This window comes from Orcinus orca, chromosome 13 (genome assembly GCF_937001465.1).
Source record: "Orcinus orca chromosome 13, mOrcOrc1.1, whole genome shotgun sequence".
In the NCBI taxonomy this organism is placed as follows: Eukaryota; Metazoa; Chordata; class Mammalia; order Artiodactyla; family Delphinidae; genus Orcinus; species Orcinus orca.
Window position 1 is genome coordinate 40722435 of NC_064571.1, and position 27408 is coordinate 40749842.

At 35.9% G+C, this 27408-nt stretch overlaps 1 protein-coding gene and 1 long non-coding RNA gene across 5 annotated transcripts in view; one reads left to right on the forward strand and one right to left on the reverse strand.

Moving 5' to 3' along the window:
- LOC125960771 (uncharacterized) overlaps positions 1 to 9703 on the forward strand; it is an 81309-nt gene extending 71606 nt beyond the window's left edge. For both annotated transcript variants that reach the window (XR_007470781.1, XR_007470782.1), the window contains exon 6: positions 6391 to 9703. This is a non-coding gene — a long non-coding RNA (uncharacterized LOC125960771). The remainder of the gene's footprint in view (positions 1 to 6390) is intronic.
- PAPOLG (poly(A) polymerase gamma) overlaps positions 550 to 27408 on the reverse strand; it is a 32871-nt gene continuing 6012 nt past the window's right edge. The window contains exons 4-23 of one of the 3 annotated variants that reach the window (XM_033407251.2): positions 24743 to 24824; positions 24406 to 24515; positions 23147 to 23200; positions 20909 to 21020; positions 18101 to 18190; positions 14820 to 14958; positions 14124 to 14196; positions 13216 to 13336; positions 12788 to 12872; positions 12320 to 12373; positions 9108 to 9227; positions 8568 to 8677; positions 6478 to 6599; positions 6053 to 6228; positions 5550 to 5638; positions 5248 to 5468; positions 4001 to 4066; positions 3760 to 3816; positions 1865 to 1959; positions 550 to 1693 (exon numbers count right to left, since the gene is read on the reverse strand). In XM_033407251.2, coding sequence (XP_033263142.1) covers positions 1474 to 1693; positions 1865 to 1959; positions 3760 to 3816; positions 4001 to 4066; positions 5248 to 5468; positions 5550 to 5638; positions 6053 to 6228; positions 6478 to 6599; positions 8568 to 8677; positions 9108 to 9227; positions 12320 to 12373; positions 12788 to 12872; positions 13216 to 13336; positions 14124 to 14196; positions 14820 to 14958; positions 18101 to 18190; positions 20909 to 21020; positions 23147 to 23200; positions 24406 to 24515; positions 24743 to 24824 — 2196 coding nt within the window. In that variant the 3' untranslated portion in view covers positions 550 to 1473. The other 2 variants (XM_033407253.2, XM_049695776.1) reach the window with 2 other exon arrangements.

A 27408-nucleotide genomic window follows, 5' to 3' on the forward strand; every position in this document is an offset into this window, starting at 1 on the left:
CTCAAAATACTTGAATAAAGAAAAAGGGTCAACTAAGAGAACAGCTTTGCCAAGGAAGCTACAACTTGGTTATGGGATTTCATTCTCATATTTTGCTATATAAAAAGTGAATAATGGAACAACCATTGTTTTCCCCTTGCTCTTCTTTACTTTTAAGAAGTCTTCCTTTGTAAAAGTTAAACACTAGAATTTCCATTTCAGAGACGTAGGGGTCAGGAACAGGAGTGGGAAAAGAAGGATCCTGCTCTCTGACAATCAGAATTCAAGTATTTCAACTCAATGGTAAAGGGCTTGCAAGAGAAAATGGACTATTACTCCACTGGCTAAATGGCATCCCATGAGTCCTATAAACTACATAACCAAGGATTTTCCCTGCACTATTCAAATGTACCATTTTGTGTTTTTCCTACTGGACCTACTAAATGGTGAGTGAAAGCTGAAGAAGGTAATATATACCAACATTCCTGGCTGTGTAATCTATACATTTTCGTTTAAAGAGTAATTCAAGCATAATCCATATTTAAAAAATTAGACTAAAGAGAGACAGTAAAGGTTTTAAAGTTTTCTCTTTGAAAAGATGGTATCTTACAGTACATACAAAAATACTCTGAAAATACATACGACTTCATTTACAAAACACTGAATCAACATATTACAAGAATTACATGGTTATGGATTTTAATAAATGGAGCATGCGTTCATGAAACTTAAAAAATATTAAGAAATGCACTGAAAAAAGCAGTGTAAAAAAAGACAACTCATATATTTAAATAAAAATTACAAAGGTCCTGAGCCAATTAATGGTTGGTAACAATGTCATTCAAAAATGCCTTTAGGTTTCAATAAAATCCACTGCTCATTTCTGCATGCCTAGTCCACGAAGGAACTGTTTGAAGTTGTGGCGATAAGTAATGGTCAGGAAGTATCATGCCAAGTTAATCGTACACTTCAAAAATACAAGTTTGCCATACTTAAAGGCATCTTACTGTTGATGCCGGAATGAGTTGCTCCTCAGTAAAAAATACCAGTCAACTAACAAGAAATGGCATGAGATAGGATATGTAACAATTTCACCGTTCATATACTGACTTTCAGTATCCTGGTCATATTTTGATTCTTAATAAAGATGCATTTCAAAGGCCTCCATGGGAGGCAAAATATAGAGAATTTATGGTGCCCAACTCTTATGTAATCACTGGACTAATCCTCCCTGGTAACTATGCAACATTTGGATAGAAAGGCACAATAAAAAGTTAAATATTCCGTGTGCCAATCCAAGAAAAAATAACTTAAATCAACAGAACAGACATAAGTACATCTACACAAATGAGGAAAGCAGAGAAGATACCTCACATTCATTTATCTCAGGTGTCACAAAGTGGCTTCAATGATAAAGTAAATGTGTTAACATTTGGAAAATTACATTTTTTGTTTTGTTTTTTTGTTTTCAACTTTTTTAGTTCTATACAATGATTACAACATAAGACTTAAAAAAAAGAGGGGGGCGGTGTTCAGGACTTGTTTTATCAGTGTCCAGAGAGCCAAGAACTGGTTCCCACAACAGAGAAACAAGCATCGAAAGTTAAGGCAGTAAAACCTCCAACGCAAAGCCATAATATTGTAGATGATAATTTGATAGCAGGTCATCCTCAGAGAACTGTATGTAGCAATCAATGAGAGAATGCTACAGCATCTGCAGGTCAAAGTGTGAGAGTTCAAAAAACCACTTCAAGGTTGTTAGGCCGATGACTGTAACTTTCACCTTATTTTATGTATGACAGCCACCTCTATCTTAAAAAGAGTGGCTGCATCTATGCCACTAAATGATTGCATATTCACTTAAGTAAGGAGGCACTGCTTTTACCGATTTAGGGTCAGTCGAATGGAATTTTTGATGACACGGATGTTATTTGCTGGAACTGGAGATGATGAATCTGGTAGTTCTTTACTGGGCAGTCTCTGTTAGAAAGAAATACAAAGTAGGAAAAACAAATACACATTATAAAGGTCCAACGAGTAAATCAGTCACAAAACTCTGAGTTTTTTTCCAAATGCTTTAAGTTCCTAAACACTCAAGTATGTGTTGAATATTTTTTCCCTATGTTCAAGTCCCCTTGTTTTGGGGACTTATTATTATTTTTTTAAACAGGTGAAAAGCAGAGGGATAGGGAAAGGGTAGAAGTGGGAGGACTGTATGAATAGGAAAGAGGACTTTGTTTAATCAATTGCCACTTCTAGACTGAGAAATGCATAAAGAAAAAAGTCCTCCTCAGACTCGGGCAATGTTAAAGAGAAATAGGTGAAGAGCATGGTTACTAAACAGGAAATTCTTGGGGTGCAAGGTGAAAAAATGAGTGTGTGATACAGAGGAAAACTTGATATCCAGTTATAGCCTTCAATTAGTTTCTGTAATACATTCATGCAGAAGAATAACCCAACTTGTGAGATAATTAAGTTTTTAGGAAAACCAACTTTGTAGTCAGGGTAGGTAACTTCAGTGATGGTAAAAGTCAGGGACATCTATATGAGGGCTTTTGAAGACACTAAAGATTATTATATAATGAAGGCAAAGTCTAAGACAGAAACAAAGACAGAAGCCTAAAATACAGATAGTTGTCTGACAGAAACAGCGTATCAGCTTCTTGTCAAGAGATGACTGCAAGAATTAATTCTCCTCGCATGTTACCTAGGCTAAACAAATTATATCATACACACATCCATTCAAAAAAAAAGACATGAAAAATTTCAGATGTGCATAGAAGTAGAGAATAGGAAGGACAATGAAGACTTAAATGCCACAAATGAAGACTTAGATGCCACAAAGAAGACTCAGACATTATTAAAATTTTGCCACATTTGTTTGGTTTATGCCCCTTACCCTTTATACTTGAAATCTTTTAAAGCAAAACCCAGACATGTCATTTCACACTTCAATATCATCTCAATTTTTTTTCCATTACCATACATAATTATACACCTCTACTTTTTGTAACCCACTCTTACGTTAAAAGAAATTTTACAAATTCTACAACTAATAGAAAGTATGAGGACATTTTCTATTTTGCTTTAGAATTGCCAATACATCCTGGGGAACCTGGCAGGGTGACAGCTGACTGTGATGAGAAACACTTTATTTAATGGGGGGTGAAAAATAAGCCATTTTGTTTGCTGTAACCTCTCAAAGAAGGGCTTCTTCTGATTTACACAAGGCCGATTTTTTTGAGCACCTATAATATTATTAGCTTAAATGGTAATCCTTTGAAAATAAATTTTTAAATTGAGATTTAGGGGCTCTTTAGCTCATGTTTTAAAGGTACTTACTCTGTATACCAGTATATTTGGTTCCTCCAAAATATTAGTAACTATGGTCCCCAACTATCAAACCTAAATTTTGTCAGTAAGCAGTGGTGTACAACAAAAGACTATCAAGTGTTGGTAAGAAATTATTGTGCTGAGCACTAAACTGCTTCTTTAAAAATAAATGAAAACAAAGGTTGAACATAACCTGCATAAATCGTAAAGTCTTAAACGACTCCCTCTTTTCTAGACTTTTGAGGTACATACATTTAGGATCATACACTTTGTTTGCTATTTCCAACCCAACTTCCAACTATACTGCTGGTCTTTGAGGACAGGGACAAAATCTTACTACTCTTTTCCTCACCCCATGCTAGGCTCTTCTTAGTAAGCTTTTTGTACCTGCAGATTACCTATGAATTTTTAACTGCGTATTTTATTACAAATAAGACTATCTATTACCTTTTTGCGTGATGTATCAATAGTTGGAATAGGCATACATTCTCCTCCAATGGCATCCTAAAAACAGAATTACATACAAGTGAAAACTTTCTTTCCTATACGCAAATGCTTATTTCTACATGAAATGAAACATAACCAAGAGTTGACAGATATAATCTGATCTACGTTTGAATATAGTACTTTTCCTGATACATGGCTCTTTAAAAGTAAATATTTTGAAGCACACTATTGATATACTTACCACTGATTTTCTTTTTCTGTCCTCAGCAGCACGTGATTCCTTAAACGTTGATTCAAGTCGAATAAACTAAAATATAAACATTAAAATGAGTTGCTATTACCTATAAAAAACACATAAATCTATATAAACTGAGAAACTAATTAGTGACCACGCTAACATCAAAACTATTACGTGGGCTTCCCTGGTGGTGCAGTGGCTGGGAGTCTGCCTGCCAATGCAGGGGACATGGGTTCAAGCCCTGGTCCGGGAAGATCCCACATGCCGCGGAGCAACTGGGCCCGTGAGCCACAACTACTGAGCCTGCGCATCTGGAGCCTGTGCTCCACAGCAAGAGAGGCCGCGACAGTGAGAGGCCCGCGCACCACGATGAAGAGTGGCCCCCGCTCGCCGCAACTAGAGAAAGCCCTCGAACAAAGACCCAACACAGCCAAAAAACAAACAAACAAACAAACAAAAAAACCTATTATGAACATGGTTTGATGAGGGAAGAGAATTTAAATTAGACAATTCCATTGCCACCCTTAATTTCTAAAGTTTTATCTTTTTGTTTAATCTATCCAGATAATGAATAAAACAGTTTTACCACCACCTACTGGAAGCAGAGGAGATCAACATTATAACACAATAAACATGATTATTTAGTTACCAATAATGCCTTTATGTAAGTCAAAGAGAAACGAAGATCATTCAAATTTTTAGACACATTAGTAATTTGAATTTTTAAATAATTAATTTTTATTTTTGGCTGCATTGGGTCTTCATTGCTGCACGCGGGCTTTTCTCTACTTGCGGCGAGTGGGGGCTACTCTTCTTTGTGGTGGGCAGGCTTATTGCTGTGGCTTCTCTTGTTGCACAGCACGTGCTCTACGTGCACGGGCTTCAGTAGTTGTGGCACACGGGCTCAGTAGTTGTGGCTCACAGACTCTGGAGTGCAGGCTTAGTAGTTGTGGCCCATGGGTTTAGATGCTCCGCGGCATGTGGGACCTTCCCGGACCAGGGCTCAAACCCGTGTCCCCTGCATTGGCAGGTGGATTCTTAACCACTGCACCACCAGGGAAGCCCAGTAATTTGAATTTAAGATGAACAATTAGTATTATCCTATTAGGGTTTAGGTAAATACTCTTTTTAAACAGTCAAATCCTAATGGAACACTAAGATAACTGAAGAATTTGAGTTTCTTCAGCACTATTTTAAGTTTACTTTGAAAAAAATCAACTACTGAATCACCACTGAAGTTGTAATTTTACCTTTTCTATGTCTTTCAACCTCTTAGAAGACCCATCTATGGATGGGGAGTGGGATCTTTTGGGGGTAACATTCTTAGTTATATTTGACATTCCATTTAGATGTGGCTGCCCCTGGGCAGGGCTGTGGGGTGTTGTGATTCTAGGAATGACATTTCGTCCTACTACAGTAGGAATGGTACACACAGCTGGAGGTGATACAGCTTTTACTGCAGAGTCAACTTCTGAAAAGGAAAAAAGAAAGATTTCAGTAATTAAATACAAATGTAGTAGTATCGTTACTAAAAAAAAGCGTAGATACCTACTTGCACCAATGACGGGAATAGACAGTCCTTGGGCTGGCGGGACAGTCAGTGGCTTTTCCACAACTACAGCAGCAGGCTCAGCATTATTCCTGTTAAAAGTGTTAAAATATCATCATTAAATGATTTAAATAGTATGCATTTAAAACACTCTTATTTTAACATTAAAGATAATTTCTTTCAAGTACTCCTAACTTTAACATTTCACTGAAGGAAGAGAAAAGGGTAGGGAAAGGAAGAGGACCCAGGGAGAGAATTAACAGAAAAAATTAAAGGAAAACCTGCACATTTCTATGTACTTATCTACTCCCACATACTCATAAACCTATACCATGCCCCAGAGGATTACCACAAATTGTCAAATAATTCTAAATAAGAAACTGACTACTAACTGGCAAAATAAAATCTTTTTACAGTTAAAAAAAAAGTATTTAGCAAAGGTATAGAAAAGTTTACATTATCCTCAAATAAGCTGAAGACTGAGAGGAAAATTTTGAAATACAGACCTTTCTGTCTCTGCTGAAGGAGGACTATCAGGCTTGGAAGGCTTGTTTGTAGACACCGGGGAATTAAAAGGTGTTCCATTATCAGTGTCTCTGGAGCTATCCAAACAATTGCTATCCAGAGATGATCTTTTGGATTGAGGTCCACTTGAACTTCGACTGACATCAGAAAGACTTTGCTGAAAGAGGGGAAAGCTTTTAGGATTTCAAAAAGTAAATGAGAAAAATGACTGATTTCAATTCTGAAGTACATATAAAACAAATTATATTTGGTGATTAATGAAGGTAAGATTTTAGTCCTAGATTGAATTGTCTGTACCTTCCCTCTTTCTTCTCAATAGGTTTGGGCGTTATAAAAATGCAAATTTGGTCCCAGGATCATTCGTCTGAGTTCCACTCAGATTGGAGAGTTACGAGTACAAACTCACCTTTTTCTTCTTCTGAAGAATCTCTGCGGGAAGGTAGTGATGAAGTTGTTTTTTTTTAACATGAGTTGCTTCAATTTTCATTCCCTCCTTTAGCATGTTTATATTGTTTGCCTGTCTGTACACTGTAACAGAGTCAGTATGTTAAAATGGGGAACTTCCTTCTGAACCAAGGGCTGTTTTCTTTTTCTGAAATACATACCTTTAATATCTCCACATCACTACACAAACACACATTCCTCTTACAGAACAAATACTTCCAAAACATTTTCACAATGTCACAACCCTATTCAAGTACTGACTAGTTTTCTCATGTCCAACTTCTAAGACTTCCCCATAATCAAATCTAACAAAATAAATGTATGGAAAAAAGGCTTTTTCCAAATCTTGTTTTCTGCTATTTTCCCCAAAGGCAATGTCTTCTCATAATTATTTGCCCAAGTCTGAGCTAATCCTAATACCAAATATCCAAGATGCCAATTCAAGCTCTCCTCCTCCATGAAGCTTCTTTTTCTACACCAACCACAGAATGTTAGACATGAGAAACCATCTAAAAGTACATCCTTATTATACAGGTGGGTAAATGAGGCTCAACAGCCTTGAATGCCTTGCCAAAATTGGAATACACGTAGGCCTAGGTCCCCAGTCTAGTGCTTTTCACTCCTTATAAGAAAATAATTTTTATTAACTACCATATAAATTATTTAATGTACGTTAATTGTGAATGCCAAATTAGATTATAAGCTTACTCAAGACAGGGATGGGAGGTTTCTTTTGCACAGTAAGTACTGTGAAATGTAAATTATTTAATCTCTTGGGGCCTCAGTATCTCTATCTGAAGAAGAACATTTTATAAATCTATAATAAACAGAGCTTCCCAACCCCCTCATTTTGGAAAAATGAGTCCAAATTAGAATGGAAAAATTTATATCTATGTTTTCATTCCAGATTGCTTATAAAAGAATCACCAGGAGTGCTTGTTCAGTGTGCAGACTCCTGGCTCCACTCCCAGAGCATGTGATTCAGTGGTTCTAGGTGATGCACAGGAACCTGGATTTTCATGATAAATGTGAGTGCTAATTCAAAAGAATTTAGAAAACTCAGATGAGCTAACCAAGAATATTAATAGTATGAATGTACACTATTCCAGATTATTAAGACAACTCCAAATTTATAACAGATATATTAAGATATTCCAGGGAGATATTCTTAGGGAGCTAGATGTGAAAGACCCTTTTCACTGATTCTGAGACATATTCAGCAAGCCTGTACTGAATGATATTTATTTCATGTAAAAAAAGTAAAAAGCAAGTCGTCTTTATGACTGTGATTACGAACACTGGCTGTGCACACTAAGAATCACCTATAGACTTTCTTTAGTCTTCTTTTTGTTTTAAAACAGTTAATACATTTACATGGTACAAAACTCAAAGGGGGGATTTCCCTGGTGGTTGAGCAGTTAAGACTCCACACTCCCAATGCAGGGGGCCTAGGTTCGATCCCTGGTCAGGGAACTAGATCCCACATGCATGCTGCAACTAAGATCCCGCATGCCACAACTAAAGATCCCGCACGCGGCAACAAAGATCCCACATGCTGCAACTAAGACCTGGTGCAGCCAAATAAATTAAATAAGTATTTAAAACAACAATGACAACAACAACAAAATCTCAAAAGGGTTCAAGAGTATACAGTGAAGTTGCCTCACTCCTGTCCACTAGACACACCTGGTTCCTTGACCCAAAAGCAACCAGTTCTGCCAGTTTCTTTTTTAAAAAAACTATATATCCCTCCAGAGATAGTCTATGTATTTTTTTTTTTTTTAGTCTATATATTTTTAAGCAAACATACATATATTCTTTCTTTACACTGGTCTGCAACCCCCCACCCCCCCGCCCACAAACAGGTCTTGGAAGTCGCTTCATCATGCCTTTACTTTTTTAATAGCAGAATTAATTTTCATGATATAGCTGTTCCATCTTCATTTAACCAATTGCAGAACTTTAAAAAATATAGCCAGCCAGATCCTAGGCAGGTGATACTGCGTTACTGCCAAGGTTGAGCACCACAGCTCCATGATGACAAAGTCTTACCTGTATCAGTAAATGACTGTATGTCATATGTCAAGTCTATATTAACACTTTCTGCATTTTCTACTCTCCGAAAAATTATTCCAAGGAACCACATTGATACGTAATTGTTGCTATAAAATAAAAAATTTAAGAATTTCCATTAATTTTTACAATTTTACAGATGCTATTTGGTAATTAAAACTTGGTCTATGGAAGCATAAATACAAATGTCAATGGTTTGGCCAAATTCTTAAAACTGACACCAAGAACACTGTTAAGTTATCCTGTGTTATTATACAAGAGGATTAAATGCTTCGAAAATGACTTACTAAATATATATTTAAAGATGCTCCAAATATTGTGATGGAGTTTTTTGTTGGGGTTTGTGGGCTACCAACAAAGCATGTACTTAGTTTTAATGCATGACAACTCGTGATCAAGTATACAATGTATTATCCTCCATCAATGCCTGTTAAATAGCATCTCACAACTGATCTTAAACCATGCATATTTCGGATACCATTATTTTAAAAATATGATATTAAAAAATAATTAACTTACTCTTTATGATGTTCCTTATTTCCTGGGAATGACTGGGGATTTACATGGGCAAGAGTAATAAATTCATTCCGTTCCAAATTTCCAACAAGTACACGTATTTTAGATTCTACTAATCCAACCCTAAAATAAAATGACAAGATTTTTCCATATTAAATGTGGAAGCTACATCCAAGTAAACCAAACAGCATATTAGCTATGATGCTTTACAGGGTTCATTAAAAAAATTCAGTCCAATATTTTAGGGACTCTGTTTAAAATACCATTCAGGTAAGTAAGAAGTTACTTAGTGAATTTCTGTTTCCTTCCCTTTCTTTTTCAAGAAGAACTGATCTATTTAATGCATTCCTGATCTAAAATACCCTGCCTTTTAAGACCATAAAATAGTCATGATTGGAGCATGAACAAAAACTGTTCGTTAACCTGGTTCTAAATCTTTTTCTACTTTCAAATCTTATGCCTAAACCCTAAGGCTAACATATATTTAAATAATGTTAACAAAAAGAGCTAATAACTAGCACTTAATTCATGAAATAAACATGCTCTAATCTTTACAAAATTGATACTAGATATTAAATTTTAAAAAGAATTCACTAAAATCAGATCAGATACTACTAAAATATAGAAAGTTTCATCAGGGACTTCCCTGGTGGCACAGTGGTTAAGAACATGCCTGCCAATGCAGGGGACATGGGTTCGATCCCTGGTCCGGGAAGATCCCACATGCCGTGGAGCAACTAAGCCCTCACACCACAACTACTGAGCCTGTGCTCCAGAGCCCGCGAGCCACAACTACTGAGCCCGCGTGCTGCAACTACTGAAGCAAGTGCGCCTAGAACCTGTACTCTGCAACAAAAGAAGCCACCACAATGAGAAGCCTGCGCACCGCAACGAAGAGTAGCCCCCACTCGCCGCAACTAGAGAAAGCCCATGCACAGCAATGAAGACCCAACGCAGCCAAAAATAAATAAAAAATAAATTTATTAAAAAAAAAAACTTCATCAGATACCTGCAACTTTACTTTCTACCTCACTTAAATGTGACTACTGTCACTTATTTTATTAACTTATTAATGATTTTATGAATTACAAAGAATAACTACAAGAACATTTTCACATTTTCAAACGCTTGAAAAAGCTTACACATTATAATTATATGTTCTTCAACAGCGGATATACAAAACACTTAGTTACTCCTCTGTGTTATCTAAATGAGATGTTGGCAAACTTTTTCAGTAAAGGGCCAGAGTAAATATTTTAGGCTTTGTGGGCCATATGTTTCTGTCACAACTATTCAACTCTGCCATGCAGCAGGAAAGCAGCCATAGACAATACATAAATGAATGAGTGTGACTGTGTTCCAATAAAACTTTATTTATAAAAATAAGTAGCAGACTGGATTTGCACTATACCATAGTTTTCTGACCCCTAATCTAGACAAATAAAATGTTTTAGTGAAAGGATTCTTTTCAGGGTCTCTTTAAATTTTTTTTTTCTTGTTTGTTTTTTCATTCATTCATTTTGGCCAACCAGGGATTTGAACCTGTGCCCTTGGCAGTGAAAGCATGAAGTCCTAACCACTGGATCACCAGGGAATTCCCAAGGTCTCTTTAATTGTCAATGAAATAAGCATTAAACCCTTGAAGCAAAAACAGGACAGTAATATGTTTTCCCTTCCCAAAAAGCAGACCTGAGGAAAGCACAACCATCTTTGGTGGTCTAACAGTTTCTGCCTGATGGAGCTAGTGAAGTCAATACACTAGAGGCAGAAGGAATCAGTTCAGATGCGCTAAAAAGAATGTACTAGTCCTTGACCAAAAATATCTCCTATCCGTTGACAGAAGCTTAAGATTCTGAAGCCTTTCATGCCACCATCTCCTAAATTAAAAGAATATATGGGCTCATACAACTCAATATCAAAAAAAACAAACAATAATCAAAAAATGGGCAGAAGACCTGAAAAGACGTTTTTCAAAAGAAGACATACAGATGGCTAACAGGCATATGAAAAGATGCTTAAAGTCACTAATCATCAGGGAAATGCAAATCAAAACAACGAGATGTCACCTCATACCTACCAGAATGGCTGTCATCAAAAAGTACACAAATAACAAATGTCGGGGAAGATGTGGAAAAAAGGGAACCCTTGTGCACTGTTGGGGGGAATGTAAATGGGCACAGCCACTATGGAAAATAGTATGGAGGTTCCTTAAAAAACTAAAAACAGAACCATATGATCCAGTAATTCCACCCCTGGGTATATATCCGGAAAAAATGAAAACACTAATTCAAAAAGACATGCGCACCCCAATGTTCATAGCAGCACTGTTTATAATAGCCAAGACATGGAAGCAACTGAAGTGCCCATCAACAGGTGAATGTATAAAGTTGTGGTGTATGTGCAAAATGGAATACTACTTAGCCGTAAAAAGAATGAAATTCTGACATTTGCAGCAATGTGGATGGACCTGGAGAATACTATGCTTAGTGAAATAAGTCAGACAGAGAAAGACAAATACTGTATTATATCACTTATATGTGGAATCTGAAAAATAATACAAATGAATGTATATGCAAAACAGAAACAAACCCACAGATAACAGAAAACAAACAAGTGGTTACCAAAGGGGAGAGGGAAAAGAGGAGGGACAAATTAGTAGTATGGGATTAACAGATTTAACTATGTATAAAATAGATAAGCAACAAGGATATGTTGTGCAGCACAGGGAATTAAAGCCATTATCTTGTAATAACTTTTAATGGGGTACAATTTGCAAAAATAATGAATCATTATGGTATACACTTGAAATTAATATAATACTGTAAATCAACTATACTTCAAAATACATATATGTGTATATATAGTCTGGGGGGTGTGTGTGTGTGTGTGTGTGTGTGTGTGTGTGTGTGTATATATATATATGGTAATAGGCTAGGTATCAGAATCATTCAAACTGCCTCAAAATTTTGCTTAAATCTGACTCTGAGAAGTGACAAAAGGCAAAAATCTGTACATATATTCTTATCTCATGTCACTTCCAATTCTGAAACATTAATTTGATGGCATTTCTTAAACACTGATGCTTCATGGTCAAGTACAACAGTCATCAATAAGATTTAATAATTTTGAAAATAGAGAAAGTGTTTTAGAAATGATAAAGTACCATATAAATATGTTATCATCACACAGTAGATAGAGAACTTGAAATGTCTTACCACTCTAGATGATTTTCTTCTGTTGATGCACTGGCAGTCAATACTATATAATGTCTGTGAAGAATTTTCAGCAATAATCAGGGGGAAAAAAGCCAGAGAAACATTGTTAGGGTCTGACTTTCCATTATTACTTTTTCTTTTTTACTCTTTCTTTATTACTCCTTCTTCCTCCCAATGAACAAAACAGCTAATACAGGCACACATTTATGAAAATTAAAACATGCTCTGATTTTCACAAAATTAATTCTAGACCTTCTAATTAAAAACAATTCACTAAACCCCAAAACCCACAAATACTGGGTTAGACACTACTAGAATACAGAGACTTTCTCATCACCTAGGGTTTCTGCTAACCTATCCTTTACCTCACTTAAAATATAAGTGACGTCACCTATTGTGTATTAACTTTGTAAGTTTAACATTCTTCTTCCTTAAACACACACACACAAAATGCAAAATTTCAAATACCTATACTTTTGGAAAAAATTTGGTGGCTCAAGGAGTTTGGACCAATCTGATTTCCCTTGAAGAATTTCATCTGTGACTGCGAGACCTAAAGAAAGAGAGACAGACAGTGATTTTGAAAACTGACCATCGTATTATCAGCTCCTGTGTGACCCTACGCCCAAAGTTCTAACCCCACCAAATCCCTGAGTAAAAAAAAGTGTAGATTTATTATGCTCTTTCTTAGAACATAAAAGTCAATTTCAACCAGACCGGGGTGGCTCTATTTTTGGCCTTCATATTATCATATATTTTGCAAAACCAAGTACTTAAAAAATACACATTTGAAAGAACTTTTAGAAATAATAGGCATAACTGCAATAGAGAATAACACTGTTGTCAATCAAAAACTCGCGGGAACATGTAAAGGGTAATAGGGCTGACAGGTTTACCTTGTTTAAATTCTTCTACCATTACTGTTCGAGTTGATGTGGACACATTATACGTAGAATTCTGTTGTGGGTAGGCAGGGGTGATTATGGGCATGAGATGATACCTATCTGATGGATTTACCTGTGAAATTAGAAGCAGAATAATTGATCTATTCTCCTATTTCAGTTGTCCTCACTTCATCCCCAAAAGTCTGAAGAATATGAAATATAAATTTAATACTACATCTCCTCAGTTCTAAGAAGTACATTTCCCCTCCCCAACTTCAGTTATTTCTGAAGTCAGATGTGTCTGATAGTCAAAGTTAAAGAAAACTCTGCAGAAGTTTATTTCTCCCCCAAAAAGCTGTTAAATGGATGGTGCAGCTTATAAACAGTGGTCTTTTAGAACCAAGGAAATACAATATCATAAGTGCAAAAAGCATTATCTGGTCCAGTGGTTCTCCATCCTCTTTCTGCACCTATTCAACAGATGACTTCCCCTTGGTTACTCAGAGGAATGAGTATCACTTTAGAAGCACATTAAAATGCAAGGTGAGTGAGAGTTATGCTATCTTGGAACCATGAATCTGCTTTAAACTGTACTGCAAAGTACATCCTTTATATACTTCAGTACTTTATTATTAGTAACTAATTACTTGTAAGACAGTTTTTAACAATAGATTATAACATCTTGGTTGATATACCCACTCAAGTCTTATATGGGTGATTTTTAATGACATAACATTTGGATTGGATTGGAGATACAAATCATCTGCACCGAAAAAACACAGTAGAGGGAGGGAAAGGACTATAGTTACACAGAAGGAAGATGAACAGGAACAAGAGGAATTATCCTTAACTAGACTGCACTTTACAGAATCATCCTATTCCTAAAAGGTTTTAATGAAATGCCGTAATAAGTCACATACCCGAGGATCCCAAACTGGCAAATTCAAATTGCTTTCTTCCGGTTGCTTTAGCAGCACAGGATTTGGCCATTCCCTAACATGAAATAAGCAAATAAACTCACATAAGACCTCATTTCAGGAACTATATGAAATGTTAAAATCATTAGATGCTGCTCCAACTTTCACACAGCAAATGTTTTGGGTATTTGGTATTGAAAAAAAAAAAGAAACTGACGAAGGGAGTATACAAAGGAAAAAGCTGCTTATTTTAAAGCAGTGTTCTCTGAAAGGGCAAATACTACTTTGCCCATTAGCTGCAACTAATTTAAACTTGAATTTTTTCTTTCCTTCTCATTTGCTTTCATGGACTTAACTCTGATAATTTAATAACAGCAACAGCTAACACTTACTGAGAATACTCCTAATAAATTGTGTGAAGCAGCTATAGTTATCATCTTTAGTTTACATATGAGGAGATCTTAACCTCTATATAGCTAGTAATTAGCAAAGACTACTCTCATAAGCTAAAGGCCCACATTCACAGTCCCCCTAGAAGAACATCTGGGGTCCCATCATTGCCTCAATTTTGATGTTTTTAAATTTAACTTAAAGGAATGTAAGACGACAAAAGGTGTAAGCAAAACTCTTAAATTTGCAAACAAATTTACATATAGGCAGAGGTTAGTAAGTAGTGAAAATATGCATATGAATACTTACCACTTGGAAAAAACTAAGAAGAACTTATGAACTAAAGTAGAAGCTGCTGCATTTGGATATAATTGGCAAGTTCTTGCAACTAGCATTGCCCAGGAGACACCACCAAGGAATCCCAACATGTTGGAATAAATACCACGTCCTAGAAAATTAATACAGTTGTTAATTATTGTTAGGACCTACTATCCATGACATTCAAGTGTAAGGAACAGTACAACTTCCCTCCTAAGATTTGCTTAGAACTTTTCTCCCTTATAGAAACATTAAAATCAACAAACAGACCTTCATGTTAGGCTCACATTCTTATCAGTAAACCCTAAGCTGCTCATCTTACCCCCTACTTTGCCCTCCAATACAGACATCTCAGTTCCCTGCCTCAGTTCTGACTGTCCAACTGGGCTCTACTGATATGACATTGGAATTTCCCACCTTTCAATATCTGTGGTTGAGAGAGAAATGAAAGGGAGGAGGAAAGATATTCAGAGGGTCCACAAGTAGGGAAGAAAAACTTTTCAACAGTACACTAGTTCCCCCTTATCTGTGGAGGAAACGTTCCAAGACCTCCAGTGGATGCCTGAAACATGGGATGGTACTGATATTTATGATAAAGTTTAATTTATAAATTAGGCACAGTAAGAAATTAACAACAATTATAAAAATAGAACAATTATAACAATGTACTATAATAAAAGTTATGTGAATATGGCCTCTTTTTGTCTCAAAATATCTTATTGTATACATTTAATGCCCTTTCCATCTTAACTGAGTACTTATCACTGTGGTTATAACGTTTTAAAAATTAATTAATTAATTTATTTATTTTTGGCCGTGTTGGGTCTTTGGGGCTTTCTCTAGTTGCAGTGAGTGGGGGCTACTCTTTGTTGCGGTGCATGCTTCTCATCGCGGTGGCTTCTCTTGTTGCAGAGCATGGGCTCTAGGCGCGCGGGCTTCAGTAGTTGTGGCACGCAGGCTCAGTAGTTGTGGCGCATGGGCTTAGTTGCTCTGTGGCATGTGGGATCTTCCTGGATCAGGGCTTGAACCCGTGTCCCCTGCACTGGCAGGCGGATTCTTGACCACTGCGCCACCAGGGAAGTCCCGTGGCCATAACTTTCACAGTTTCACAGAGGTGAGACAGCAAAACTAGCACGTATTTCTTTTTCTTCCTTTACAATTTCATGATAGGAGATTCGTTCTTATGTAGATCTTAGCAACCTCGACCTACGGTTGTTTTCCTTCCTTAAGTTGATAACTTTCACCTTTTCACTTAAAGGAATCACTTTACAGGCTTCTCTTTGGCAAATCCAAGTTGCCAGCCTCACTACTCTTGCACTTTGGGCCCATTAATAAGTTAAATAAGGGTTACTTGAACACAAGTACTGCAATACCATCTCTGTCCCAGGCAGGACAGTGAGAGATTTCATCACACTACTCAGAACAGCATGCAATTTAAAATTTATGAATTGTTTATTTCTGAAATTTTCCATTTAATATTTTCAGACTGCAGTTAACTGCAAGTAATTGAAACTGCAGAAAGCAAAATGGCAGATAAGGGGGGACTACCCTAATCATGTTCTTGGGCATTTAAAAATTCAACTGTAAAGTTGGGGACTGACTTCAGTATTGTGCAAAAATTTGTATATCTCTCCATAAAGTACAATACACCATTGATATTACTCACTTTCTTGAATGATTGTTTCTTTTTTTGAATGACTGTTTCTTACAGCAATCTATAAAGAAGCATTACCATATTTCATCAAAACTAAGATGTCCTCAGTTATTATATAATATAGATGATTTTATGTCCCATTAAGAGAAGAAAATACAAAATATCATTTCAGTTATGTTAAATGTGAAAAACATGCATCTAATAATTGACAAAACATGGTATTTAATCTATAAGGAAAAACAAATTGTTCATGATACCCCGTTACTGCAGATTACTTTACCCTGACTACACAATATAATTGAGCCCAAGGACAAATTCTACTTGCTTAAGGTCTTTTTAGATGTGTACTGTCCTATATGGTAGCCACAAGTTACATGTGCCTATATATAGTATTTTTTTGGTAACTTTATTGAGCTATCATTCACATACCATAAGATTCATCAATTAAGTATAAAATTCAATGGTTTTTATTCTATTCACAGAGTTGTGCAATCATTACTTTAATCAACTCTGGAACATTTTCATCACCCCAAAAAGAAAACTTTAACAGTCACACACCTCTTATTTCCCCCAAGTCTTCCCAGACCTAGGCAACCACTAAATCCACTTTCTACCTCTATAGATATGCCTACTCTGAACATTTCACATAAATGGAATTATACAATATGCAGACTGGCTTCTTTCACTTAACATAATGGTTTCAATGTTCATCTATGTTGTAACATGTATCAGTATTTCACTCCTTTTAACTGCCATATAATATTCCACATTATGAATATACCACATTTTGTGGTCGTCTCCACTTTGACATTATTAATAATGCTATGAACATCTGTGTAAAAGTTTTTGTGAGGACCTATGTTTTCACTTTAGATATTTTTTAATTTTAAATTTAATTAAAATTAAATAAAATTTAAGTTCAGTTCCTCAGGTGCACATTTCAAGTGCTCAACGGCCATATGGTTACTGTATTGGACAGCACAGATATGAAATACTTCCATCATCACAGAAGGTTTGATTGGAAAGCACTGTTTTAGATTGTAAAACCTGGTGCCAGAAGTGCAGCACAGCTTAAATGTAGTTACAAATAATACAAACTGTGCTGTGCCAGCTCAGGGCTGGGTCTTTTATGAACCACATCCTATATATATATAAACTAGTACAGTTCAAGGCTTTATTAGAAGAGTGTTGGAAGGTAAAAACAAAAGGTTAAAACTATCACAGTAGGTTCTTCACTTAATACATTTACTGAACACCTGCTATACACCAGCCTCTCTGCTGGAATGGGGAGACAGAGATGATGAGATGGTCCTGTCCATAGACAGCTCGAACACAAGTAAGGGTTTTACTCTTCAAGTTCTAACTCATTCTGACTCCCTGGCTGCAATCCAAGATGTAAAGTCAGGGGCTTTTAGTTTTCACCCATGGGAGAAGAAGGTAAAGTCACACATCAGAGCACTGGTAAGCATCACTGGTAAGTAGCTTCTCCAAAGCTTACTGCACCTCAATCCCCCAAGGTATCAACAGGTTCAGGAATTCCCATATGTGCTTCTACCATGAGCAACTGAAAATTATAATTTTATAATGCAAACGTAAATAAAAGACTTGGGATACTTACGTTTTGCCCATAGTTTGACTGCTCTTAGGGTGAGTCTGAAAGTTTCTTTATTTGGCACTAAATGCAAAATTTCATCAGTAACTCTACACCCTGAAAAACATAAAGCATTCATTTTTCATTATGCAACAAATTCCAGTTAATTCAAATGTCCTTCTAACTTTGACTCTCAAATGCTAAAAATATCAAAGATACTAAAATATGAGGCTTAATTTCTTTATGTACTTTAAATGTAGCTCTTATATAAGAGAAATCAGTTTGCTTACAAAGAATTAAAAAGCACATGGGTTATACAATCCAATATTAAAATAAGAGATGAGTCTGAATATCTTTTTAGCTTTTTTCCACCTTTGGCTTTACTGTTAATCAAATGCCTCCAACTTATAAAACTGTTATTGCTTTAATGCAAACCTTATCCACAAATACTGTGATTTACTGTTGCACTCTGGAAATACAGCAAAATGCAATGATTAAGTTAAACAAAATATTGGGTTGGCCAAAAAATTCATTTGGGTTTTTCCATAGCAGCTTATGGAAAAACCTGAATGAACTTTTTGGCCAATCCAATATAAACCAGTGGTTCTCAAAGTGTGGTCAGTGGACTGCTGGGAATCTATTAGGTCAAATCTATTTCTATAATATTAATGCTTTCTTTGCCTGTTTCACTGTGTTAACATTTGCACTCATGGTGCCAAACCAGTGGTGGGTAAAACTGCTGGTATCTTAGCAGTGAATCAAAGCCATGGCAACAAACTGAAATAGTAGACAATATTATCTTCACCACAAATTTGCAGTTAGAAAACAGGAAAGGAACGTGCGTGATGTTTGAACATTTTCAAGGTAAGCTGAACTATCTGTTTTTTTTCAAGGAACACCAGTTTTACTTGAAAGAATGATTGACAAGACAACTACAGTTATTCATACTTGGGTATTTAGCAGACAGTTCCTAAAAAAAGAACAAAGTGAGCTCCTCACTTCTAGGAAAACAAATGACAAAATTTGTTACCAATAATAAAACTTGAAGTTTCAAGTAAAAATTAGAATTTTGGACAACTGGTATCTGCTAGTGTGAGCTTGACAGCTTTCCAAGACTTAGACTTTTCTAATGAGATTGGTGGTGACATTAATGAATGTGATTTTTTAAAAAATTATTTTATAATGAAATGTGTGTTAACATTTAGACGATCCAAATAACTTTGTGAGCCAGTATTTTCTAAATGACTAAGGCATGATAGGACAAAATCATGCATGGGTAAAAGATCCATTCAAAGAATAAGACAGACCAACAGATTTTAATGCAACAGAGTACAAAAAGTTAACTGATACAGTTTTAGGTCTGATATTCTAATTAACACTTTAAAAAGATCACTTTTATTCAGCAAAAAAGGGAACAAACTATTGATATATGCTACAAACATGGATAAACCTCACAAACATTATGCTAAGTGAAAGAAGCCAGACACAAAAGACCACATATTACGTGACCCCATTTGTATGAAATGGCAAATCTATAGAGATAGAAAGTAGATTAGTGGTTGCCTGGGATTGGAGGTTAGAAAAAGGAATGATTGCAAATGGGTATGAGGGATCGTTTGAGAATGACGAAAATGTTCTAAAATCGGATTGTGGTGCACAACTCTGTGAATATACTAAGACTACTGAATTGTACACCTAAAAAGGATGGATTTTATGGTATGCAATTACTCCTCAATAAAGCTGTTGAAAAGAAAAAGGAAATTGGGCCTCCCTGGTGGTCCAGTGGTTAAGAATCCACCTGCCAACGCAGGGGACATGGGTTTGAGCCCTGGTCCAGGAAGATCCCACATGCCGCAGAGCAACTAAGCCTGTGCGCCACAGCTACTGAGCCTGTGCTCTAGAGCCCGTGAGCCACAACTACTGAACCCACGTGCCACAACTACTGAAGCCCATGCGCCTAGAGCCCATGCTCTGCAACAAGAGAAGCCACCACAATAAGAAGCCCGTGCACCACAATGAAGAGTAGCCCCCGCTCGCCGCAACCAGAGAAAAGCCTGCGCGCAGCAATGTAGACCCAACACAGCAAAAAATAAATAAAATTTTAAAAGAAAAATAAATAAATAAATAAAAAGAGGCTTCCACCAGAAAGAAGATTATTTAAAAAAAAAAAAAAAGGAAATTGTCATCAGTCAAGTTTTGGTGTAGTATTAAAGAATATCCACAATTATCAGAAAAGGCTATGAAAATACTTCCTTTTCCAATTACATATCTTTAAGAGGCCAGATTTCTTCCTATACTTCAATCAAAACAAAATTTTACAAGAGATTGACTGCAAAAGCAGATATGAGAATCTAGCTGTGTTCTATTAAGTCAAATATTAAACAGTTGCAAAAATGCAAAAAAATAAAAAAGCCATTCTCACACAAAAATATATTTATATTCACTTATAATGGGTTTACTATTGTTATTTTAAAATGAACTAATAATTAAACACCTTAAAAATTTCTCAGTTTTTATTTCTAATATGATAAATTGATAAATATAACTCACATAAACAGAAGATCTTGGGGGGGGTGGTCCTCAAAAAATGTTTAGAGTATAAAAGGGTCCTGAGACCAGTAAGTTTGAGGACCACTGCTATAAACATAAACATTTCAAGTAAATTTGTGTTTTAAGATGCTTAAATGTGATCAGATTACTTGTATAAAGAAAATTACATCATTTTTAACTGAGTTTGTCTAATTCTTAAAACGTCTATTAATAGTTTTGCAAAAAGATCTCTATTCATCTAATTGTTTTCAAGTAGGTATCTGAGATTTCTCTTTAGAAGCTTACCATTTAGGCTGCGAATACACCTTATATCAAGGCTTCTCAGTCGAGAGTCGTCTCTTAGATCTAAATTATCTGATATGGTTTGTATTGACAGTCTTGCAAAGACTAGATCAATCTTTGGAAAGATGGAAAAAAAAAGAGAGAGAGAGAGAGAGAAATATTACTTTTTCTCCTTTTAGTCCATTCTCCCCCCTTCCCACCTCAAAAATGTAAAAAGTTCTAATTATTAGTTTGGGAAGTTCTACCAAAACTTCCAAAGGCCTATGCACGTAATATCACATTGGAAAATCACTGCAAAGTTTTGGGAGAATAATTTTCAAATTAAGAGTAAGCATTTTAATTTTGCCAATCATTAAAAAAAATCAAAACCTTGTAAGTGAATTTCTAGATAAGATGACAGATCCAACACATTTACATTCACTCCCTCTTGAAACCCCACTAAAATACCAGCAAAATTTTGTTTTGTTTTTTTGTTTTAGTTTTATTTTGTTTTTAAAGGCATAACCCACTAAGTCAAAGAGAACAGAAGGAGACAACGGTAAAAACCATGAAATCTGGAAAGCAGATGGACAAATGGTAACTGACTCAGCAGATCTAAGGAAGCAGAGATAAAACATATTATATCTGGGAAATAAGGACAGGAGGCTGTAAATAAGTTCTTAAATAAAAAGGAACATTTAGAGAATAAAAAAGTATTCTTAGAAATTAAAAATATGATGGCAGGGCTTCCCTGGTGGCGCAGTGGTTGAGAGTCCACCTGCCGATGCAGGGGACATGGGTTCGTGCCCCGGTCCGGGAAGATCCCACATGCCATGGAGCGGCTGGGCCCGTGAGCCATGGCCACTGAGTCTGCGCGTCCGGAGCCTGTGCTCCGCAACGGGAGAGGCCACAACAGTGAGAGGCCCGCGTACCACAAAGATAAATAAATAAATTTAAAAAAATTAATTAAAAAAAATATGATGGCAGAAATGGAAAACAAGAGAACATTTAGAAGATGAGAAAACCCCCAAAAAGCAGAACAAAAATATGAAGATGTAGTTATAAGTGGGAAGGAAGAAGTAAAAAAAAAAAAACACAAAACCAAAAAAACACAGCAGTCCTGGGGGTCCAACATACAAATGTTAGGAGTTCCAGAAAGAGACAGAAAACAAAGGCGGGCAACACAACTGAATTCAATACAATTTCCAAGAACTGAAGGACAGGTATTTCCAAACTGAAAGAACTACTTGAGTGCCTTAGCACATTTGGTTGAAAAGACACATACCAAAACAAAGTGTATTACCATAAATTTTACAACTATGAAGACCAGGGAAAAAAGAAGAAAAGAAAATCACACAAGTGGCCAAAAAGGCAAAATAGGTCACATAAAAACCATGAGTAACCAAATTGGCCTCACACTCCTCAACAGAGTGTGGAAGCTAGAAGACAATGAAGCAAGGCCTTCAAAATTCTGAGAAACATTATTTCCCACCTAGAAGTCTATGCTTAGCCAAACTATCAATTTGGTGTGAGAACAAAATAAAGATATTTGTAAACATTCAAGATCTCAAAAATATGTGCTCTTTTTCAGGAAGCTGGTGGATGAGTGCCACTAAAATGAAAGTAAGTCAAGAAAGAAGAAAACTCAAGAGAGAAGCAAAAGGAAATCCCAGGATGAGAGAAGAAAGATGTCAGAATGACAGCTGTATTATCAGTCATGGAGAACAATCAGTGTGGATTAGAAGAAGTGAGAAGAATCAGTGAGATATTTTTTCAAGACGATAATGACAGGACACCTGAGAAATCCAAATCTATTTAGCGGAGATTTAGACAACTAGGAGAGACTGAATTTGAATTAGTCAAAGTATAAACATCAAGCAAATAAAACACAAAACATTAACTCCCAAGAAAACAAAAGACACACAGCAAAGAATGGTAACCTAGTACGTTTTGTGCTCAGTTTTGAACATTATTTATAAGACCATAATAATATAAACACTGAATACTGCTCCAACTAAAACTATAATAATATAATTATTTTAGGAGATTATGGGAATGAGAAGGATGTGTATAAACATCTTGGGGGTAGGGATGGAGGCTGGTTCCTTTTCCATGGTGAGGAAGGACTCACCATGACTAGAGTATTTGATTCCTTAAAATTTGTGCCTATATAAGTCTGATTTTTAAACTATAAAACAAACAAACAAACCCATATAGGTTAAATAATTCAATTATAAAGTCAGAAAAATATTTAACACTTACTTCAATTCCATCAAATTCAAATTTTATAACAGGCACAAAGGCATCTTCTACAGCCTACAATAAAAGAAAACAATTATAACAAATAAGGTGTAATCCTTTATCCTTCCCAAATGCCAGTAACATGAATACTTTTTCTCCCAATTTTTATTTTAACTCAGTAGGAAAACTGAAAATTTTCTTAGTTTCTCATTCTACCTAAGCAAGCACTTCTACTTTGTGACTGTGTTGTTTAAGATACGCAAAATGTCCATGACAGTAGTTACCTAACATATTATCCTTCTAAAAATATTCATCAGAAACTGGCAGGCAGAACTGCTATCATCTGGGTATTTACTATTTGTTGAACTTAGCTGAAAACTGATTATTTACAAAAAGCACTAGTGTTAGATATTAAAATATCAGATCCCATGACTAATCTATCAAAAAAAATCTATATCATTTGGATTTAGTAGAAACGTTTCTCTGAGCCTTCTTTAATCCCCCAACCTAACAATTTTTTTTTCTTTTTTGTAAATTTTTTGGCCCCACTGCCATGTGTGGATCTTAGTTCTCCGACCAGGGATGAAACCCTCGCCCCCTGCACTGGTAGCTTGGCGTCCTAATCACTGGACCACCAGGGAATTCCCCAACCTAACAAATTCTTAACCTCCTTCTCCATTCCCAGACACCCAAATAACACAAATCCTCTGAGCTTCGCCTTATCCAAGCACTTGAGATTGCATTAAAACTACCTGTTTGCTTAGTACCCCCAGTCCCTCCCTCACATAAACTATCTTGTTCGCTCTTGTATTTGTGGGACTAAGGCCAGTATCTGATGAATCATTGGTGCTGAAATTTTATTTGCTGAATGAATGGCTAGATATACACACATAAAGAGTTACTAGTTGAACCTTATACATAATGAGCTATTTGCTGTGCACCAACCATTTATCAGATATTATAGTAAATGATTTATGTAAATTATCTCATCAATCCTCCAAAAAACTTTATAAGAATGTTATCACTAGATCTTCATTTGATAGCTAAGGAAACTGAGACTCAGAGAGAATAGGTAACTTGACCAAAATCCACAAGCTAATATGTGGTAGATTCTAGATTCAACACAGGTGTGTATAACTAAAAAGCCCATGTTTTTAGTCATTACTGTTATTTTAACAAGATACAGCAACTTCTTAAGAAATACATCAACCATCATAAGCCCTAGCTTTTGCAGTTATCTGTTAACAAATTCAAAATATTAAATACGAGAGGATACTTACTCTTAAGTTTCTAATGCCATCTTGATGTTTCAATTTTTCAAAAAAAGACTGAAAAAAATCAGATCTCTCCACATGTCTTGGAGCAACACAAAGTGCATCAATGTCAGCTCCTGCAAATCAAAGTATTTATTATCAAGAACAGTATATTGAATATGTATTACATTTTTGTATACACAAACATATGTACAGAAGAAACTACGTAAGATGAGTATAGGAAATAATATAGTACTCTAGTAGTGAGATAATGGGAATTTTTTCCTCTGTATTTTCTGATTATGAACAACAAATAAGTTTGTTATTGCAAGTTCTTACCAGTAAAACATAGAAAAGCAATTACCTTTGGTGTGTACTCCAAGCCTATAGGAGCCAAAGGTGAAAATTTTTCCACCAACAGTAGCCACAACAGAAGGTGGGAGATTCTAAAATAAAATAAAAAAATTTTTAAGGCATTCAATTGTTCAAATTATTTAGCATTAAAATTGTCTAAATGCTCTAATACATGTTGACAAGGATGTGAAGAAAAGGGAACCTTTGTAGACTATTGATGGGAATGTATATTGGTGCAACCACTGTAGAAAACAGTAGTAAGGTTCCTAAAAAAACACTAAAAACAGAACTACCAGGGACTTCCCTGGTGGTGCAGTGGTTAAGACTCCACATTCCCAATGCAGGGGGCCTGGGTTTGATCCCTGGTCAGGGAACTAGATTCCACATGCATGCCGCAACTAAGAGTTTGCATGACGCAACTAAGGAGCCCATGTGTCGCAACTAAGGAGCCAGCAAGCCACAATTAAGGAGCCTTTGAGCCGCAGCTAAGGAGCCCACCTGCCGCAACTAAGACCCGGCACAACCAAATAATAAATAATTAAAAAAAAAAAGAACTACCACATGATCCAGCAATTACACTCCTGGGTATATATCCAAAGAAAATGAAAACATTAATTTGAAAAGAGATATGCACCCTAATGTTCATAGCAGCATTATTTACAATAGCCAAGACACGGAAGCAAACTAAGTGTCCATCAACAGATGAATGGATAAAGATGCAGTATATATACAGAATGGAATATTAGCCATAAAAAAGAATAAAATTTTGCCGTTTGCAACAACGTGGATGGACTTCGAGGGTATTATGCTTAGTGAAATAAGTCAGACAGAGAAAGACAAACACTGTATGATCTCACTGACATGTAGAATCTAAAAAATAAAACAAACTAGTGAATATAACAAAAAAGAAACAGACTCACAAATACAGAGAACTAACTAGTGGTCACTAGTGGGGAGAGGGAAAGGGAGAGGGACATGATAGGGGTAGGGAATTAAGAGGTACAAACTACTATGTATAAAATAAATAAGCTACACGGATACACTGTATAGCACAGGGAATATAGCCAATATTTTATAATAACTATAAGTGGAGTATATAACCTTTAAAAATTGAGAATCACTATGTTGTACACCTGAAATTTATATAATATTGTAAATAAACTATACCTCAATTTTAAAAAATTGCCTAAATGCTACTGATATGTACTACATTTGTCAAGTTTGGTGACCTGACATTTGTAAAAGTACTTCAGAGCTTTTTTGATTGCAGCTGAAGTAATGAAGGTATTTCCAGAGGAAAGACAAGACAAATTTGTGTCCAGTATACATGCACACATCTCTATCTTAAGAAAAACATTTTTTATCACTTGACCCTACCTGTCCCCCCAAATTACCTGATTTGGCTCCATCACTTAAAAGTCACCAAGGAACTTGGAACTACCAAATTAATGCACTTTCAGCTCTCTACAGTTATCATACTCTTGACTAATACTATCTCCCCTTTAGTTTTTGTGACAGATATGCTTAACTTATTGATTCTAGCTCTGTAATATTTCTGCCAGAAAGTGGGGTAATTCTTGACATGATCTCCTTATGAGACCTAATCTAACAACTTTAATTAACATATTTTTGGTTGTACCAGAATTACAATGCTACTTTTCACCTCTCTCTAGAGCCAATTCTAACTGCCCATCAGATATTTTCACTCAGACTTTCTGATCCACTTCAGTATACATGCCTGAAACCTAGCAAAAAATTCTTCCTATGATAAACCAGGTATACCTCCTGATTTCTCTATTTTTGTTCCTTATTTTCCTTACTGCCCATATCTATAAGTCATTATTATTCTTCCTGGCTTACCAATTCTTAGGTTATATCCCTCACATGTCACTTCCTCCCCACCCACTCCCATTCTGTGCTATTTGACAGTATCATAAGTTACCCTCTTGCCATTAGTCTTTATTTCTTACTCCATTTTGTTAAAAATTCACTGGCTGGTGTTCTTAAATTAACTCTATTACATAACTCTTCTGCTCAAAACTTGCCAATGCATTCTTCTACGGATTCTGATCCTTGGATCCCAAGGACATCCACAGTATGCTCTTAAGGATCTTTCTTGCCTTGTCTCCTAATATTCCCTTCTGAAGCTCCAACTGCCAACACGTTACATAACCTAGTCTCCTTTCCATTGCATTTGCCATTTTCCTTCTCTCAAATGCTTGCCATCCTCTCTGGGTATCTCAATACCATCTATTTTTCAAAGATCACTTCAAGTTCCACCTCCCTCATGAAGCTTTCTTTGATTATCCATCTTGTAACAAGCTCCTTTTTCCCCCTGTGCTCCTCTACTGTTATTATCTTTAACCACTTTTATACTACATTTATTGACTTTTTTTATTCTGTGTATGTTAGTTCCATCTCTTCAACTATATTTGAATTCCTTGAAGGTGAGAACTCTGTCTACTACTTCTATTTCCCCAAAATGCCCAGTCCAAGTTCCAGAGAGTAATATCTGCTAATGAACTTGACTAAAAGTATCTGCATAACAGGACATTATGTTTGTTATTTTCTGTTTAACGGACATGTTTCAAGAGTACCACAAATAATAGCTAGAAAGAGTTAATAAAATTATTGATGACTAACATGAATCAAAAGGATAGAGAAGCCCCTTTTAGT